This window comes from Epinephelus moara, chromosome 2 (genome assembly GCF_006386435.1).
Source record: "Epinephelus moara isolate mb chromosome 2, YSFRI_EMoa_1.0, whole genome shotgun sequence".
Taxonomy (NCBI): domain Eukaryota; kingdom Metazoa; phylum Chordata; class Actinopteri; order Perciformes; family Serranidae; genus Epinephelus; species Epinephelus moara.
This window is the reverse complement of record NC_065507.1, coordinates 44,203,635-44,219,205: the sequence shown is the minus strand read 5'-3', so window position 1 is coordinate 44,219,205 and position 15,571 is coordinate 44,203,635. Positions and strand designations below refer to the sequence as shown.

General features: G+C 46.3%; 1 protein-coding gene across 8 annotated transcripts in view; it reads left to right on the top strand.

Annotated features, from left to right (window-relative positions):
* Positions 1-15,571, top strand: part of LOC126397432 (Na(+)/H(+) exchange regulatory cofactor NHE-RF3-like) — a 268,248-nt gene that overhangs the window by 17,074 nt on the left and 235,603 nt on the right. For 6 of the 8 annotated variants that reach the window (XM_050056262.1, XM_050056252.1, XM_050056277.1 and 3 more), the window contains exons 1-2: positions 6,941-6,982; positions 7,403-7,445. The exons of 1 other annotated variant lie outside the window; for it this stretch is intronic. In XM_050056262.1, coding sequence (XP_049912219.1) covers positions 6,976-6,982; positions 7,403-7,445 — 50 coding nt within the window. In that variant the 5' untranslated portion in view covers positions 6,941-6,975. Of the gene's footprint in view, positions 1-1,504; positions 1,533-6,940; positions 6,983-7,402; positions 7,446-15,571 lie in introns of those variants that run through there. One more of the 8 variants, XM_050056269.1, reaches the window with a different exon arrangement.

Here is a 15,571-nt window from a genome sequence, read left to right as displayed (position 1 = left end):
TCAGGTTAAAGTGGGAAGAAGCAGCGGGTCTGTCGGGCAGCTGAGTGAAGTGGAGCCTGAGGAGGAAGCACCGGTTAGCCCCGGTTTCACTACAGGCAGATTCACTCGCTACAGGGGCGAGGGAATAAAACCTAAACAGCCAACTTAGTTTAGCAGTTAGCAACGTCTTTCACTCACTCTCGGTCTCTGCTGTCTTTAGCTATCCCCCTGCCTAGTTCAATGATGATGGTACCTGTAATAAATGTAATATATTTGCTGAGATGGAGGCGAGGTTCAGTGACTAGAAGAGCTGGTAGAAGTGCTCCATAGCTGTAAGTTAACGTTACTCCAGTAGCCGGTGGCAGCCGACTAGTGCTAACTGCTAACGCTCCCAGGAGCTAACGCTAACGTTCCTACTCTTCTACGTGAGCCCGCCAGGCCCGTGAGCCGGGCTCACGGACAAGAGTAGGAACATTAGTGTTAGCTCCCGGGAGCGTTAGCAGTTAGCACTAGATGGCTACCATGCTAACGTTCCTACTCTCCTGCGTGCCCGTGAGCCCGCCAGGGTCACGGAGAATAGTTAGCGTTAGCTCCTGGAGTTAGCACTAGTCGGCTGCCACTGGCTACTGGAGTAACCTACAGCTATGGAGCGATTCTACCAGCTCTTCCAGTCACTGAGCCTCACCTCCATCTCAGTAAGTATATTACATTTATTACAGGTACCATCATGCCATCTGCCATTGCTCACTGGCTGTAGCCTTTTATAGGGAGGGAGGGCCAAGGGCTCCGAGAGGAGGGAGGAGGCGGCGATTCACATGAACGTACATGAACGCGCAGCTGGACCGGCTTGTAAACAAGGGGCTGGAGATCAACACAGAGAGAGGGTGTGTGAGGTAATGCTATACTCCAGATGAAATTACACGTCTAGTTCTTCACATAGTGATTTTTTAATTCCTTCAATCTAGAAATGATGAATTTCACTTATTGCCCCTTTAACTATTTACAGTCAACAAAATTTTGACCACCGGTGCCTTAACTTTTGCATGCCACTGTACAGTCGACCGAGGCTGATATTTTATGAGCCAGTTCTGTGGTTTGTCTTAAATTTTTGGTGTCAAAAGGAAAACCACTTATGATTGTGCTCTGAAATAAGTCCTTATGAAGCCCCAGGAAAAATGTTTGAATGTTTTTTTTCCCATCCTAAGCATTATTCAGTAACCTGGAATTTCTGAGCAAATTTAAAATCAACTACTAAAATCAATTACTCAACTACTGGGCCCTATGAAGACTGGGGACCCAAAAGCAGCAGCCACTCTTACAGTGAGATGCAGTTCTGTTCAATAATTTTGGTCAAGATACATCACTTCTCTGATTATTGTCATTCATTGTAAATCATGAATGAAGGCATGGGACTGAACATTACTTGAATGTACCTAAAAGTCCTTCAGATGATGGCAGAGCAAGGCTACAGCTGACTGGCTGCAGGAAGGCACACTATCTCACTATGTCTCTGTCATTCCCACAGGCTGCCAGGAAGCGATGGAATTTCCACGGTAAGTACAGCATTGGATACACTGTCTTTTTCTAATACCTCCTAAAAACAGAACTCTGCTGCTTTTCAAAGGACCACACCTGTGTTTAGACACCCCCTACAAAACCTTTGTACCTGACATTAATGCCAGTTATCATATCAAAGTAATATTATTGATAGGTTCTGTTCAAATAAATAAAACAAGTCAGTAACACATTTTGTTATGTCTCTATGCAGAAAGTTTGATTTGTCCAGGTTTGGAGATATCTGTTTCTGTTTCAATCCCTAAACAATAGAGGTAACTAGAATTATATCTGTGCTGCTCACAGAATTGAAACATGATGTGAACAGAATTCAACATAAACCAAGAACATTGCATTAATGTTTTCTTATTTTTCTCTTATATTTGTTCTTGCACAAAGCAATAAGAGGAAAATTAAAAATCCTATGTGGGATTCATGAGCATACATACATGTGCCCACCTGAGTATGTTGATGAACTGCATTTAATTCTAAAATGGATGGGCATGCCAGTCTATTTGCAATTAACATTGGGAGACTCCCCGATAAACCCATATAAGGGCAGCCTTACGGGCAGACTTGCATGCTGTGTGCAAACCATAAAGCAACAAGTCACTGACATTGGACAGGTATGGTTAAACTCAAACAAAAGAAGAAGAGAAGTATGCACCAGTTTGTGGGTATAGACCACTTCCTTGGTGTCATAATTGGGGGCCCCGTACATACCAAGAATGGAGCGTGGATTGGCAGCTGGAGAGGTGCCAGCTTGCCTCCTGGGCACTGCCAAGGTGCACGTGAGCAAGGCACCGAACCCCCAACTGCTCACCCTGACATCCCTGCATTTAATGCATGTCTAGGTCCTGTTGGTCCAAGTGCTTTTTGTCTAAGCCTAAACAGACCTTGACCAAAGCAATGTCACACCGAAAAACAGTGAGACAAGAATATCTTAAAGCCGCACCTGAGAGATCTCAGTTCATCCTTGACTTCAAGTGAATATTTGTGCCAAATTTTAAGACATTTGTGCAAGCAAGATATTAGGTTCACAAGAATGAGAGAATGATTTGAAGGACAGCATGTCATAGACCCAAAGCCAAAGCCAAAGGACTGTTCCAATGTCAAGGATCTTCCGAGTTTCACGAAGGACTGAATCTTTCTTTCAGAGATAGTCGAAGGATGCATTTGTGGATCCTCCACGGGTATAAACTCCCCACAATGCTTTGCACACAATTGGCTGGAAGTGAGGGGCCTCTTCAATGACACCTGCCCCAGCGGAGCTTGGCAGGATTTAGATAAATATGTAATTTATTTGGATTAATGTCTCCAGGAGATTTTATCATACAAGCGTGACAAAAAATATTGACAGAAACCTCATAATTTACACTTTCCAATGCATCCACTGACACATAATGAGATTTTTTGAAATAACGTGATTTAGATAAAACATAAACGTTTTTAAATGAATCATTCACAACATAGTGTCCCCCCACCCCCACCACACTATTCACACGATAACGACACTTGCTTTCATTCTGTCAGTTTCAATAGGTGTATTTTTCGGGGAAATGGTGGTGAGGACGGCCACAGTAAAGACATTAGAATATCCTGCAGGTCAGCATCACTCATTTGTTTTGCGGTGAACTTATTTCAGAGGATTACACGGTGGTATCATGTACAGGCAGCGGCCAGCTGTTTCAGAGTAGTGGAGCTCATCAGATCAGATCCGCTATTCATATTATTGTAGGGCAGTGTGTGGTGACACACACACAAAATATGTATCACTTCGAAATGACAGAATGATTCTCTGTCTGAGTCTGTGTATATACTGTTAATGATAATTTAGAACTGTTTTAGTTGTTGTCTTTACTTCATTACTCGACTTACTCTTAAGTATGATCCAGAAATATATTCTCTCTAAAAGTCACGTGATTCTCACAATAACGATACATTTGTTTAAAATTGTATAACAACATTAGAGAGTGCCAAAATGATCACTGTACCCTGAAACCCCCTCAGTCTGCTGAGGATTAATGAAGTACACCTGGAGACACTCATTAGCCTGTTCCAATGTGTGTTCACTGAATGCTAGGATGGACTCTTGCCTTGCCTCTGCAGGATCCTTCCGTCCTCCCAGGGAAGGATCTTTGACTTTGAGAAACACTCAAACTCACAGTGACCTGACCTTTGACCCATGAACACCAAAATCTAATCAGTTCATACTTGAGTCCAAAGCTGAATCCAAATGTCCAGACAGCACTTGCAAACATGTTGACTCTGCAGGCGTGTTCCTGAGAAGTCTGGGAGTGCTTAGGGCTGCACAAATTCACAGTTCGACCTGTCCACAAGGTGCCTGAAGCGAACTTTCTACAGACTTCCAGAGAGTCTGCCTGGGGTGCAGACTTTAGCAGTCTTTGCTGATTTACTTACTTTTACCGACAATTCATTGCAATACCAATGTGACGTGGTAGTTTTTTGGGTTTTTTTAAATAGCCGACTAAAAATTCTGAACATGCATATGTAAAATAGTTATGCTTGCCTATTAAAACAATACTTGATTCGTGTAGGCCAGAAATAATTTTCAACAACATTGTGATACAGAAATATATAGAATTATAGGCTGTAGGGGGTAATCAAAATGCATTGTATTATTGCTGCCTACCTATAGGTTGTGTATGCTAGAAAAGTGGGCAAAGTAATATTAGTTCTATGTAACAAATAGGCCTACCCCATTTAGTCACTCATAGCTCGGTCATTATTAACAAACATCTCTGTATGTGAATGTCTGCAGTCTGTATGTAGTACAGAAATTTGTTTTGCTCATTCACAAAACAACCCTACACATGAGATTTATATCTTATTTGCAGGGACAGATGAGCAGACAGAATATGACAGTAGTCACAATGATTGTAACTTAGGTGATGACAGTGAACTTGTCACAGTATGTACGACTGAAGTCCACAAGGGCTCAGTCTGCAAGTCCAGAGGATGGACATTTGGATTCAGGACAAATACCAAGTGCCAAATTTGAAGAAATTCCCTTGAGATGTTCTTGAGATATTGTGCTCACAAGGTTTCTTCTTCTTCTAGTGTATGTCCTTAGACCTTCAGCTCTGCTGAGGCAAGCCAGTCCAGTGGTTCATCATCCAAGTCAATTAGACCACAATCGCCATTTGGTGACCAATGCTGGGGGCAGTTGGTTATTATGTGTTCCAAAGCTTGTACTGCATTCGCAGTGGGCACTGTCTACAAGACCCCATTTTTGCATTGCTGCCCCAAAGTAACCAACTTCTGTCCTCAGGTGATTGAGGATTGACCATTGGTTTCAGGGCAGGTGCTGGCTGGGAACATCTGTGGGGTCTTCAATGTAGTGGTGGAGCCTTGATGGTTCTGCTGGCTTCCACTGGTCCTTCCATCTTGCCTTGACCCAGGCAGCCTTAGAGGTATCAGATTTTGTTGTACGGTACAGTTCTTGTGGCAAAGGGGTGCCAAGAATTGAGACGCAAGCAATGTGGTGTCTCCATAGCGATCTTGTGGAGGAGGTGGGATTCGCTTGTCTGTGCCTTTCGAGCAAGGGCTAGTGTGGCTGCTTCTCATCTGACCTCTGCTGGAGTGATACCAGCGAGGACAGGCAGTTGATTTGTTGGGATGGCTCGTAGGCATCTGCAGACAGTCCGTAGGGCAGCATTGAGTGTGGTGTCCAGCTTCTTGATATGGGGGCTACAGCACCAGACTGGACCACAGTACTTGGCAGCTGAAAACACCAAGGCCTCGATTGAAATACACAGTGTCTTCATTGTGGTACCAGATAGACAGTGTATCAGTGTGACATGGGCGGTTGTATTTGCCTTGATACTGACCAGGTGTTGTTTAAATGACAGTGTTAAATGTCACAGTGTTACTTAAATTAATGTTGTTGTAAGCTACTGTCATTACTGTCTGTCCTGCATCTCTCTCTGTCTCTCTGTCTCTTTCTCTCTTTATGTATAATTTTGTGACATGAAACACTGTAAATTTGTTATGTTGATCTGTTCTATACGACATCAATTGCACGTCTGTCCGTCCTGGAAGAGGGATCCCTCCTCAGTTGCTTTTCCTGAGGTTTCTACAATTTTCTTTTCCCTGTTAAAGGTTTTTTTTGGGGGGAAGTTTTTCTTTATCAGCACTGAGGGTCTAAAGGACAGAGGGATGTCGTATGCTGTAAAGCCCTTTGAGGCAAATTGTGATTTGTAATATTGGGCTTTATAAATAAGATTGATTGATTGATTGATTGATTGATTGATTGATTGATTGATTGATTGATTGAGCATAGGTGCCAGCACTGAGCCCTGCGGGACACCGTTGTTGAGCTTTCTCACCCTGCTGCTTTGGCTTTGCTTGTCTGGGATGGTCTCCAGAAGCTTCATGTGTAGGCCATGTAGCCAGACAGTGTTAAATACAGCTGTGAGGTTCAGGAATATGGCACCAGCATTCTCTCTGGGGGGAAACAGCGCCAGCATTCTCTCCTGGGGGGAGATGAAAACAGCCTCTAAGTGGCCTCTTCCTCAAGTAGCTAAAGAATAGTTGCAAGGTTGCATGCTCCTTAACAAATGTCTTCACACATTCACACATTCACATTCACATTCACAGACCGCAGTGCCAGCACTTCTCCAGCTCAACATATAAGGCCTCACCATTGCCAAGACGAACATCCTTGAGCAAATAGCCAGCAAAAACAACGTGACCATGATCCTATTGCAGGAGACCCACAGAGAAAATGAGAACATTTTCACGGTCCCAGGGTTTACCTTGGTTGGTCACATTGCCAATAAACATCATGGCATTGCCACATTTGTCTGCAAAGATATGGCCTGGTCAGTTGTAGGGAAATCCCCAGAGGGCAAAAAGGTAGAATGGATCACAACGAAAGTGCACTTGTTTTTTGAGAGATAGAATTATTTGGTGGAAATTTCCACACAATTTCAAAGAACGTACTTGTTAATTATTATCTACTTACCATGCGAAGCAGACGTTGGAATAAAGCACTTGCACCATTGTGCCTATCAAATAACTTAATATTACTTTCCTAGTAATGTATTTGAAAAATTACTGTCTATTTATTACCTGCTCATTCATTAAATAATGTTCCAATGCCTTTCTATACATTCTGGGGGTAATTATAAACTGTAAAATGAAGCCTCGCCCATTTTTCTTTGGTTTCTTCTGTTTTCATGAAGTAAATTGCTTTTTCATCGTCATTAATATTTCACAGCACAAAATCTGAACACAGGAGGGGAAGTAGGGAAAAGGGTAAAACACTAAGTTCACAGCCAGTGCTGTGACAGCACCTGTATCAAATCCAGGTCCAAGATGAGACTACAGGGGAGCCAGGAATGTTCCTCGGGTCTGTATCCCTCCCAGTCCACCAGGTATTGGAACCCACAGACGAGGCAACATACATCCAGATTCAGGATGGCAGGTGAGGGAGAACTTAAATCTCCTGAGAAAGAGGGCTGGAGTTCAGCCCCTGGGCTGAATGTAGATACATATTTTTGTGGTCAGTCCAGACAATGAATGGTTGCTCTGTGGGGCCATGCAAGGTGTGAATGTCCATCACTGAGCATTCACGCCCTGCATGGAAGGATGTGAAATCTATGATGGGGATGCAGTCCAAAAATTGCTCCATTTCCCTTAATGGCAAGTCTGTCTTTGTATTTTTAAATGAGTTAAATACTTTTTATAATCATTTTAATGTCCAAAATTTTAATGAAGTTTGCTTACAGGCGGGGTGCTGAGGATTGCTACATTACTTAACATGATTTTATCACATCTGCAGGGTGCTAAAATGTTTGTAAGATTACTTGTTATTGACTTTTCCTCTGCTTTCAACTGTATCCAGCCAGGCTTGACAGCGCTCACCATGGTGAATCTGGCCTGATATGGTAAATATGTATTTATATGCATTTGTATAGCGCCTTTCTAGTCATCCGACCACTCAAAATGCTTTTTACACTATGAGTCACATTCACCCATTCACACACACTGGTGGCTGAGGCTACCATACAAGGTGCCACCTGCTACTCAGTTTTAACACTCTCACACACCGATGGAACAGCCATTGGGAGCAATTTGTGGTTCAGTATCTTGCTCAAGGATACTTCGACATGCAAACTGGAGGAGCTGGGGATCGAGCCACTGATCTTTCGATTGGTGGATGACCCGCTCTACCTCTGAGCCACAGCCACCCCATTGATATGCTAGCTAATAGACTTTTTAACTGTAAGGTCACAACATGTAAGAGTTACTAGTGTCTTATCTGATGCTCTTCTCTCTTCTATGGTGTCGCCTCAGGGGTGCATCCTCTCACCACTTTTATTTGTGTTGTACACAAACAGAGTCAGCATGCGAGGCATCACATCATCAAGTGATCCACTCAGTGATCGTGTCGCTCCTCAGCAATGATGACCCTGATCATGGCACAGTAGTGACATAATTCAATGACTGGTGCAAGTATCCCTTCCTTGACCCTGATGTATCTGGAACCAAGGAGATGCCAGTAGACTTTAGGGAGAGTCCAACTGCCATCTCTCCTGTTTTAACGATCAGGCTGTTGAGGTTGTGAGGCAGCATAAGTATCTTGGCACCATTCTGAACTAAAAGCTGATCTTCAAGCTTCAGGTGGACGCTGTGTGTAAAAAATATCATCAGCGCATGCATTCTTACATGCATGCTCCAACGTTTTAATGTTGACTGCACTTTCATAAGGATGTTTTATTCCTGTTTTAGTAAATCAGTTCTCACCTTGTCTTTTTGTCTGCTGGGGCACTTAACTTAAAGCACAGAAACAGGTTGCTGAGCACTGGAAAGGTTTGTATCACAATTGCAGGCACAACCTTAAATGATTTGACTGATGTGTACATGATCAGACTGCTAAAGATAGCCCAGTCAGTCCTGGCTGATCTCAGTCACCCCTTATTTGGTGAGTTTGGGTTGCTTCCATCTGGCCACAGATATAAAATGCCAGCTTGCAGGACAATTAGGCAGAAATAAAACTCATTTGTCCCAAAAGCCATTGGCTTCTGGAATAATCTCTGAATGAATGATGGAGATGAAGGTTGAGGGATGGAGGGATGAGAGTCGAGGGAACTAGGGATGAGAATTGAGAGATGTGAGATGAAGGGATGAGGGTCGAAGTGATGGAGGGATGAGAGGATGTAGAGACAGAGAAGGAAGGAAGGTGGGGGGAATGATGGGAGAAGTTAGGGTCGTGGACAGGTGGAGGGTAGAATCAATTGTGGTTCGATGTTGGGTGAAGGGAGGAGAGCGCAACGGAACCAGGGAAGCTGAGATAGAGTGGGGGAGTCATCTCTTCCCGTGCTCTAGTAAGGGCAGGGGCGTCGTTTCAGCAAAAGCTAAGGTATGGCAATATGACATGACGTCACAGAGCTACTGATGATGGAGTTTCAAAAATATGAACTTAAATAAAACTTCACTTTGGTCTTTGACCTGTCAGAAGTACATACTATGCTATTGAAAACTGTTTCAAAGGACAGGAAGCTGTTTCTCACATTCATAATACCTCATGTCTGCATGTAGGACTAATGCACAACTTGGTGAGAGCAGTGAAAACATCAGACCTATTTCGGCGCATATTTCAGCACCACGGACAGCGAGCGGACGTTTAATTATCATTTGTCATGTGTTTAACTTCACAGAAAATAAAGAAAATAAATTAATTACAAGCTCATTTCTAGAAGATAACCAAGGGGTCCGGTGTATGAAACACAGTAAAACAAAGGCCAATTTGGTACAATACTGTATAGGCAAATTTCACTAGCAAGGACCACACCACAACGATATGCAGTTTAAAGGTTTAATGAAGATGTGATTGTCAGAGAAATGGTTATGAATGGGGTGGTGATGAATGGGGGAGTGCAGATTTGCAGATGAATGAACGGGATGGAGATGACATCATCTGAGGGTCGGACTGGGTGAGGTGTAGATGTGGGCGGAGAGACTCAGTGTGGGGGTTCCATCTCATGTTCTGATGAGCCCGTGCTGTTAGGAAGCCTCCCAGTCGATGCCTAGAATGAGATGAGGAGAGGTACACAGCAGATTGACAAGAGAGAGGAACAGAAGTGGAGGGAGGGTGGGATTCGAGAGATCTGACAGGCCTGTGGTAGAGCTGTGCTGGTATATATACATTAGTCAGGTGATTAGAGGAGTGGTTGAGGCGTGGTCCTGCTCCTGAACCTAAGTTAAACAATTAACTCCATTTCACTAGCAAGGACCACACCACAACGATATGCAGTTTAAAGGTTTAATGAAGATGTGATTGTCAGAGAAATGGTTATGAATGGGGTGGTGATGAATGGGGGAGTGCAGATTTGCAGATGAATTAATGGGATGGAGATGACGTCATCTGAGGGTCGGACTGGGTGAGGTGTAGATGTGGGCGGAGAGACTCAGTGTGGGGGTTCCATCTCATGTTCTGAGGAGCCTGTGCTGTTAGGAAGCCCCCAAAAGAGTCTGGTTAAGTGAGGCTTAGTCTGTCGTGTGCTAGACGGAGATCATTGAGGTTATTGTGGATGTAGGTTTGATATGCTTGTGAAGACCAGCGGCCGAGGACCTGTATGACTTGGTCTGAAACTCCTGATCTGGCAGCTGAGGAGGCAGTGCCGATGTGGAATGAATGGCAAGAGTAGTGATCTTGTGAAATTCCGTGAGATTTGCCAGATGAGGATTTAATTGAATATGGTCGCTGAAGACAGTGGGATTGGTGTGGGATGGACAGAGTCTGGAGCCAAGCATCTGAATTTCTGGAAGGAGAAGTGGGAGAGTGAGTCAGCGATGGCGTTGTGGTGACCGGGAATGTGAGACGCACGTGAGTCAGCGATGGCGTTGTGGTGACCGGGAATGTGAGACGCACGGAGGATGAATTGATGCTGAGCAGAGATGAGAGTGAGTCTGCGGGTGAATGGCATGATGGCTGGGGAACGGGAACGGCCTTTATTGATTATATCTACTACTGCTGTGTTGTCAGAGTGAACAGTGATGCATTTTTTAGACCATTCGTGCAGCCAAATTAGAGTGGCGATGATCACAGGATACAGTTCGTACAGAGCAGACGAGGGAGAGCGTGACTCTGCATCGAGGGACTCGAACTCGGAGGGCCAAGCGGCAGCAAACCACCTCCCCCCGTAATACCCGCCGAAACCTACAGAGGGAGCCGCGTCCGTGTAGAGTTGAATGTCCTCGGGATTAGTGATGAAGTCATCGTAGAAGAATGAGATGCCGTTCCAGGATGACAGAAATTGCTGCCACATGCGCATTTCCATTTACAAGTGTCGTCCAGAACCACGCGGTCGTGGAGAGAGGGAATGGATGCAGCTTTGGTCAGCAGTTGAGAAAGAAAAGATTTTGCCTGTGGAATTATGCGGATGGCATAACTGAGGTGCCCAAGGAGAGTGAGCAGCTGGCGTTTGGTGCACCTGTCTGTCAGGAGATAATTAGACAAGAGCAGCGAGATGCGCTGCACTTTCTCCAAGGGCAGTGCAGCCTGGAATGACAGTGAGTCCAGAGTGATGCCCAGAAACTCGATGGACATGCCAGGTCCTGAAGTTTTCTCTTCGGACAGAGGGACACCGAGGTCGGAAAATGCGGACGTAAGTGTAGTGAGACCGTGGCGAGGAGGTGAGGACAGAGGAGTCATGACAAGAAAATCGTCAAGGAGATGAAGCACGTAGGGGAGCCTGTAATTGTTGGAGAGGATCCAGCATAGACTGCTCTTGCAGCCGAAAGTGAGGCACACGGAGAATTAGTAAGCCACCTTCCAGCAGACACCAAAATAACACCAGAAGTCAGGGTGAATGGGCAAGACCTTGAATGCGCTGGTGATATCAGCCTTAGACAGCCACGCCCCAAGTCCCGCCAGACGGATCAGTGCCATGGCGTGGTCAATGGTGACGTACTGCATGGAGAAATCCGGGCTAGGAATAAGGCTGTTGATGCTCGGGATGTCGGAGCCGTGTGGGGAAGACAGGTCAATGATCAGCCTCTTTTTCCCCGAGTATTTGCGTGTGGCGACACCGATGGGACTAATACGGAATACAAAGAAAGGAGGATGATCGAAAGGGCCTATCATAAATCCCTCAGTGACCTCTTTTGCCAGTAACGTGTCAACAGTGTCGGACTCAGTGAGAGCGGATTGAAGATTGTGACACGTGTGGGAAGAATCGGGAAGCACCTGCCAGGGTGAAAGCCGTGAGTGAAGCCAGAGATGAGAAAATCAACAAACTGCTTATCAGGGTGATCACTGACAGCAGCAGCGAGTGCACGTACCTTGATGGGCGTGCCGAGATGACGTTCTAGTCCTGCTGCTGTGTTGGTGGGATTGTGAGGGCAGGTGGTCCTGGCGTGAGCGCCCCCGCAGAAGGAGCAGACGTGCAGGAGGCGGCAGCCGGACGAGTTGCAACCCCACTGATTGAAATTATTGCACACCATCCTGCCGCCCTGATAGAGGATCAGCCATCCTCGCTTGTCGACACCCTTTGACACAGGCACGTTGACAGTGGGACGTGCGTCCTTGGCTCTGGGGATGACAGGAGGAGGAGGTGCAGCGGAAGACAGACGGTCGATGATTGGGGCATTGCGTGGAGTGGTGGGGCGGGAGTGCGGTGGAGGAGCCATGATAGTGCATGCAGAGGCCGGGTGAGAAGGGACGCCGCATAAGTTGCAGGAGAGGGAGGAACGAGCTGCGAAAATGCGGCAGTATATTTCAGAATCGAGGACCCCCCAGTACGTCCCCTGATTTAGCTGCTGCAACCGGCCGGCTGCTTGTGCAGCAAAGTGGACATGGTAGCTATAAAATCCTGCCCCCCCGAAACGCAAAGCCATATCCAACACGATGGACAGATAGTCGTCCAGCTCCGCTAGAGCAAACTCAACAGGAGTTAAGTCTTTAGACCTGGCTGGCAATGACTGCTTTAATAGAACTGGACCGAGGACAGTCTGCAGTTCCCTGGGTTGACTACTGTCGAAAAAGGATGGCTGAATGAGCTGGGCTAGGTCTACATAATTACCAGACAATATTTGCTGGCGCAGTGAGTGCAAGACGGGTGAGGGGTGGTGGATGGCAGAGGTGGTGTGGCTGTGGCCAGAGTGTAGACGGCAGCGGAGGAAAAAACATTAGGGTGTTGGGGAAGGGAGGGGGTAGGGAAGGGGTAAGGAGAGACACGTCAGAAAGAGAGTGGAAGGCAGTGAAACACCCGCCGGAGGAGCCCCTTGTGCTGCAGGACGGGGCTCCTGGGCTGCGATGCCAGCCAGAACAGGATAGTTGGAAGGAAGGGTAAAGGAAAGGGATGTGGGGATGGAGGATGTGTGTGCACGGGGTGAGAGTGGAGGCCTGCGAGACAGGGAGGAGAAGAAGGCAGATATAGCGCGTGACATATCTGCATCAGAGGGAGCAGGCACAAGGGGTGATACGACCTGACCCCTGGCTGGGGGAATGAATGAGAGAGGCTGCTCCGGCTGGAGTGGTGGAGGCGGCGTGACGTCACCGACGGTGACGCTGGCGGGAGTAGGCCCCGGAAGGGAACCTGGAAGTGCGGCCGGCTTGGGAGAAGGAGCTGTAGTCTCGGGGGCCCAGACAGCGGCTGAATAGAGCTGGAACAGCCTGGACTTATTGTCGCTGCGGTGGAAGGGGATGTTTTTTGCCCTCAGGAACCGCTGGAGCCGGGCGATGGTCCAATCCCTGATGTTGGGCTCTTGTTGTGGACGTGGAGATGGTGGAGATGGCCGAGTGGAGCACGACGGAGTGCCGCGGGAGCGGCGAGGTCGACTAGTCGCTGCACCACTGCGGGAAGGAGGAGAAGACCGTCGCTGGCTCCCACGGTTGTGGACGCGGCTTTGATTTCCCACCCGCGAGGACGGAGGAGAGGAGGCTTGAGACCCACTAGGAGTCAGGGCGATCTCATTGATGGAGCCCAATGGAGAACCACGGCGAGACTGAGGGATGTGGACCACAGAGCGCAGCCGGCTCCCCTGGGAGTGTTGGCTACTGGCAGACTGCTGAGACGGAGTCAGAGGATCACCTGGCTCAAACAGGGAGTCGTACAAGTCGTTGGAGTCGGACCCAGACAGGTTGACTTGCAGCACATGATCCATCTTTGGTGAGTATATGAAAAACACACTTGCTGAGATACGTAGGGTTGCCAGTGTTCGAGAGATCTGACAGGCCTGTGGTAGAGCTGTGCTGGTATATATACGTTAGTCAGGTGATTAGAGGAGTGGTTGAGGCGTGGTCCTGCTCCTGAACCTAAGTTAAACAATTAACTCCATTTACTGGAGTGTCTCCAGAGACCGAAAATACAAGCTTAACATGCCGACATGAAGAAAAAACCCCCACATACAATCAGACAGGCTTCAAGACATCATTTAGACAGGCTGTCTACAGCAGCAGAGCAAAATGCTTTTACAACACATCGATACCATATTTTTCCAAATAGTAGTCCGGGCGTTTCTTTCACAAAAACACGTTTAGAAGAACCAGGCGGCTATTCGCTCAAAGCTTTTATTTTATTTTTTTTTGCACCGACCTGCACCAGGCCGTTATTTGGTTACAGTTCCTGTCCAGTATGTTTTTAGTGCAAAAATACTGTATAATGTAGGGGTGAGTTTGTGTACAAAAATCTCTAAACATTTAGAGTGGGTAATTTTTTTCGTGTACACGGGTTTCACCGATGGGTGGTGCTATTGCATTATACCAGTAAAGCCCCAGTTATCCGAATACCAACCGAACGGGCCATTTAACCAACAGTTACAGGCCGCCACACCGAAATATTGCCATCCCGACGGTCCGCCATCCTGAATTCTGGTCCCTGAGTCCTGACAGTAAGCTATGGCAAACCTGTAGAAGCTGTATTCCCCATGCGTGTCAGTGATTTTCACCAGGGACGCACGTGAGTAATTCAGGCTGACATTACCTGTTTTTCAGCGAACTCTTCTGGTAATTTTATTAAAAGGCATGGCATATAGGTCCACAGTAACTCATCATTATTATTATTATTATTATTATTATTGTTATTATTATTGGGTCTTAAAAGAGTGGGCTACAATGAGTACCAGGCCATCAAATCACAGCATCCGCAGTGAGAGGACACGGAATTGTGTGCCCGCACGCCGGTCGAGGTGATCACGGATATTTGATGTGGGAGAGATGTAGCCAGATGTATTACCTGTTTTAGATACGTGGCTGTCTGTCTGGCTATTTGCCACCGGGCGACTATTTGGAAATATACGGTAACTCACATAACTCATAACTTGCGGAGGAGCAAAGTGGCGAACAATTTGATTCAATAACACTCGTATTCACTAACACTCGTATTCACTGATGAGCATATTATTGACCTATTTAAGTGCAATACAATTAAAGAGGACATGAAACAACGGAACAGACACCAGCATAGGAGATGTGTGCATTATTAAGACATACTGACGAAATAAAAAGTCGGAAAAGTCAGCCTATTTTAGAGAAAATCCACTTTTTAAATGCATTTACGATACGTTTTGGGCCGTGCACAGCGCCAACTTTATTTTACGTCACTGCCTACGTCATCGGAGTGGTTGGTTGGTTTCACGACACTGTGTCTGTAGACGGAGGAAGACGAAGAAGCAGTAGTTTAGGAAATCTACCCAGTTAAAAGATGTCAGAGGACGAAGCCGAAAGATATATTGATCTATCATCAAACCCAGTGGCTTATGCTTTTGAGCCAGTGAAGAGGAGGAGGGTGGAAAGTCACAATTTTACGGAGGAGGCGGCAGCTGCTCCGGACGAGGATGGCAGCCAGGAGAGGGTCAGCAACACTGCATGGTGCATGTGCCAAAATTACTGTCCTAAACTAAAAATGAACCACAACCCATATAAACACCCGAGCCTGAGAATTTTCACCTAAAACTCATGTTATCCCACACCATACAGTCAGCGGTCATCACAGCTGATGCAAACCGCTAAAGAAACACTACTTACCGTGACTCCACGTTTTCCAAAGCAGTCAGTCAGGAATCCAAA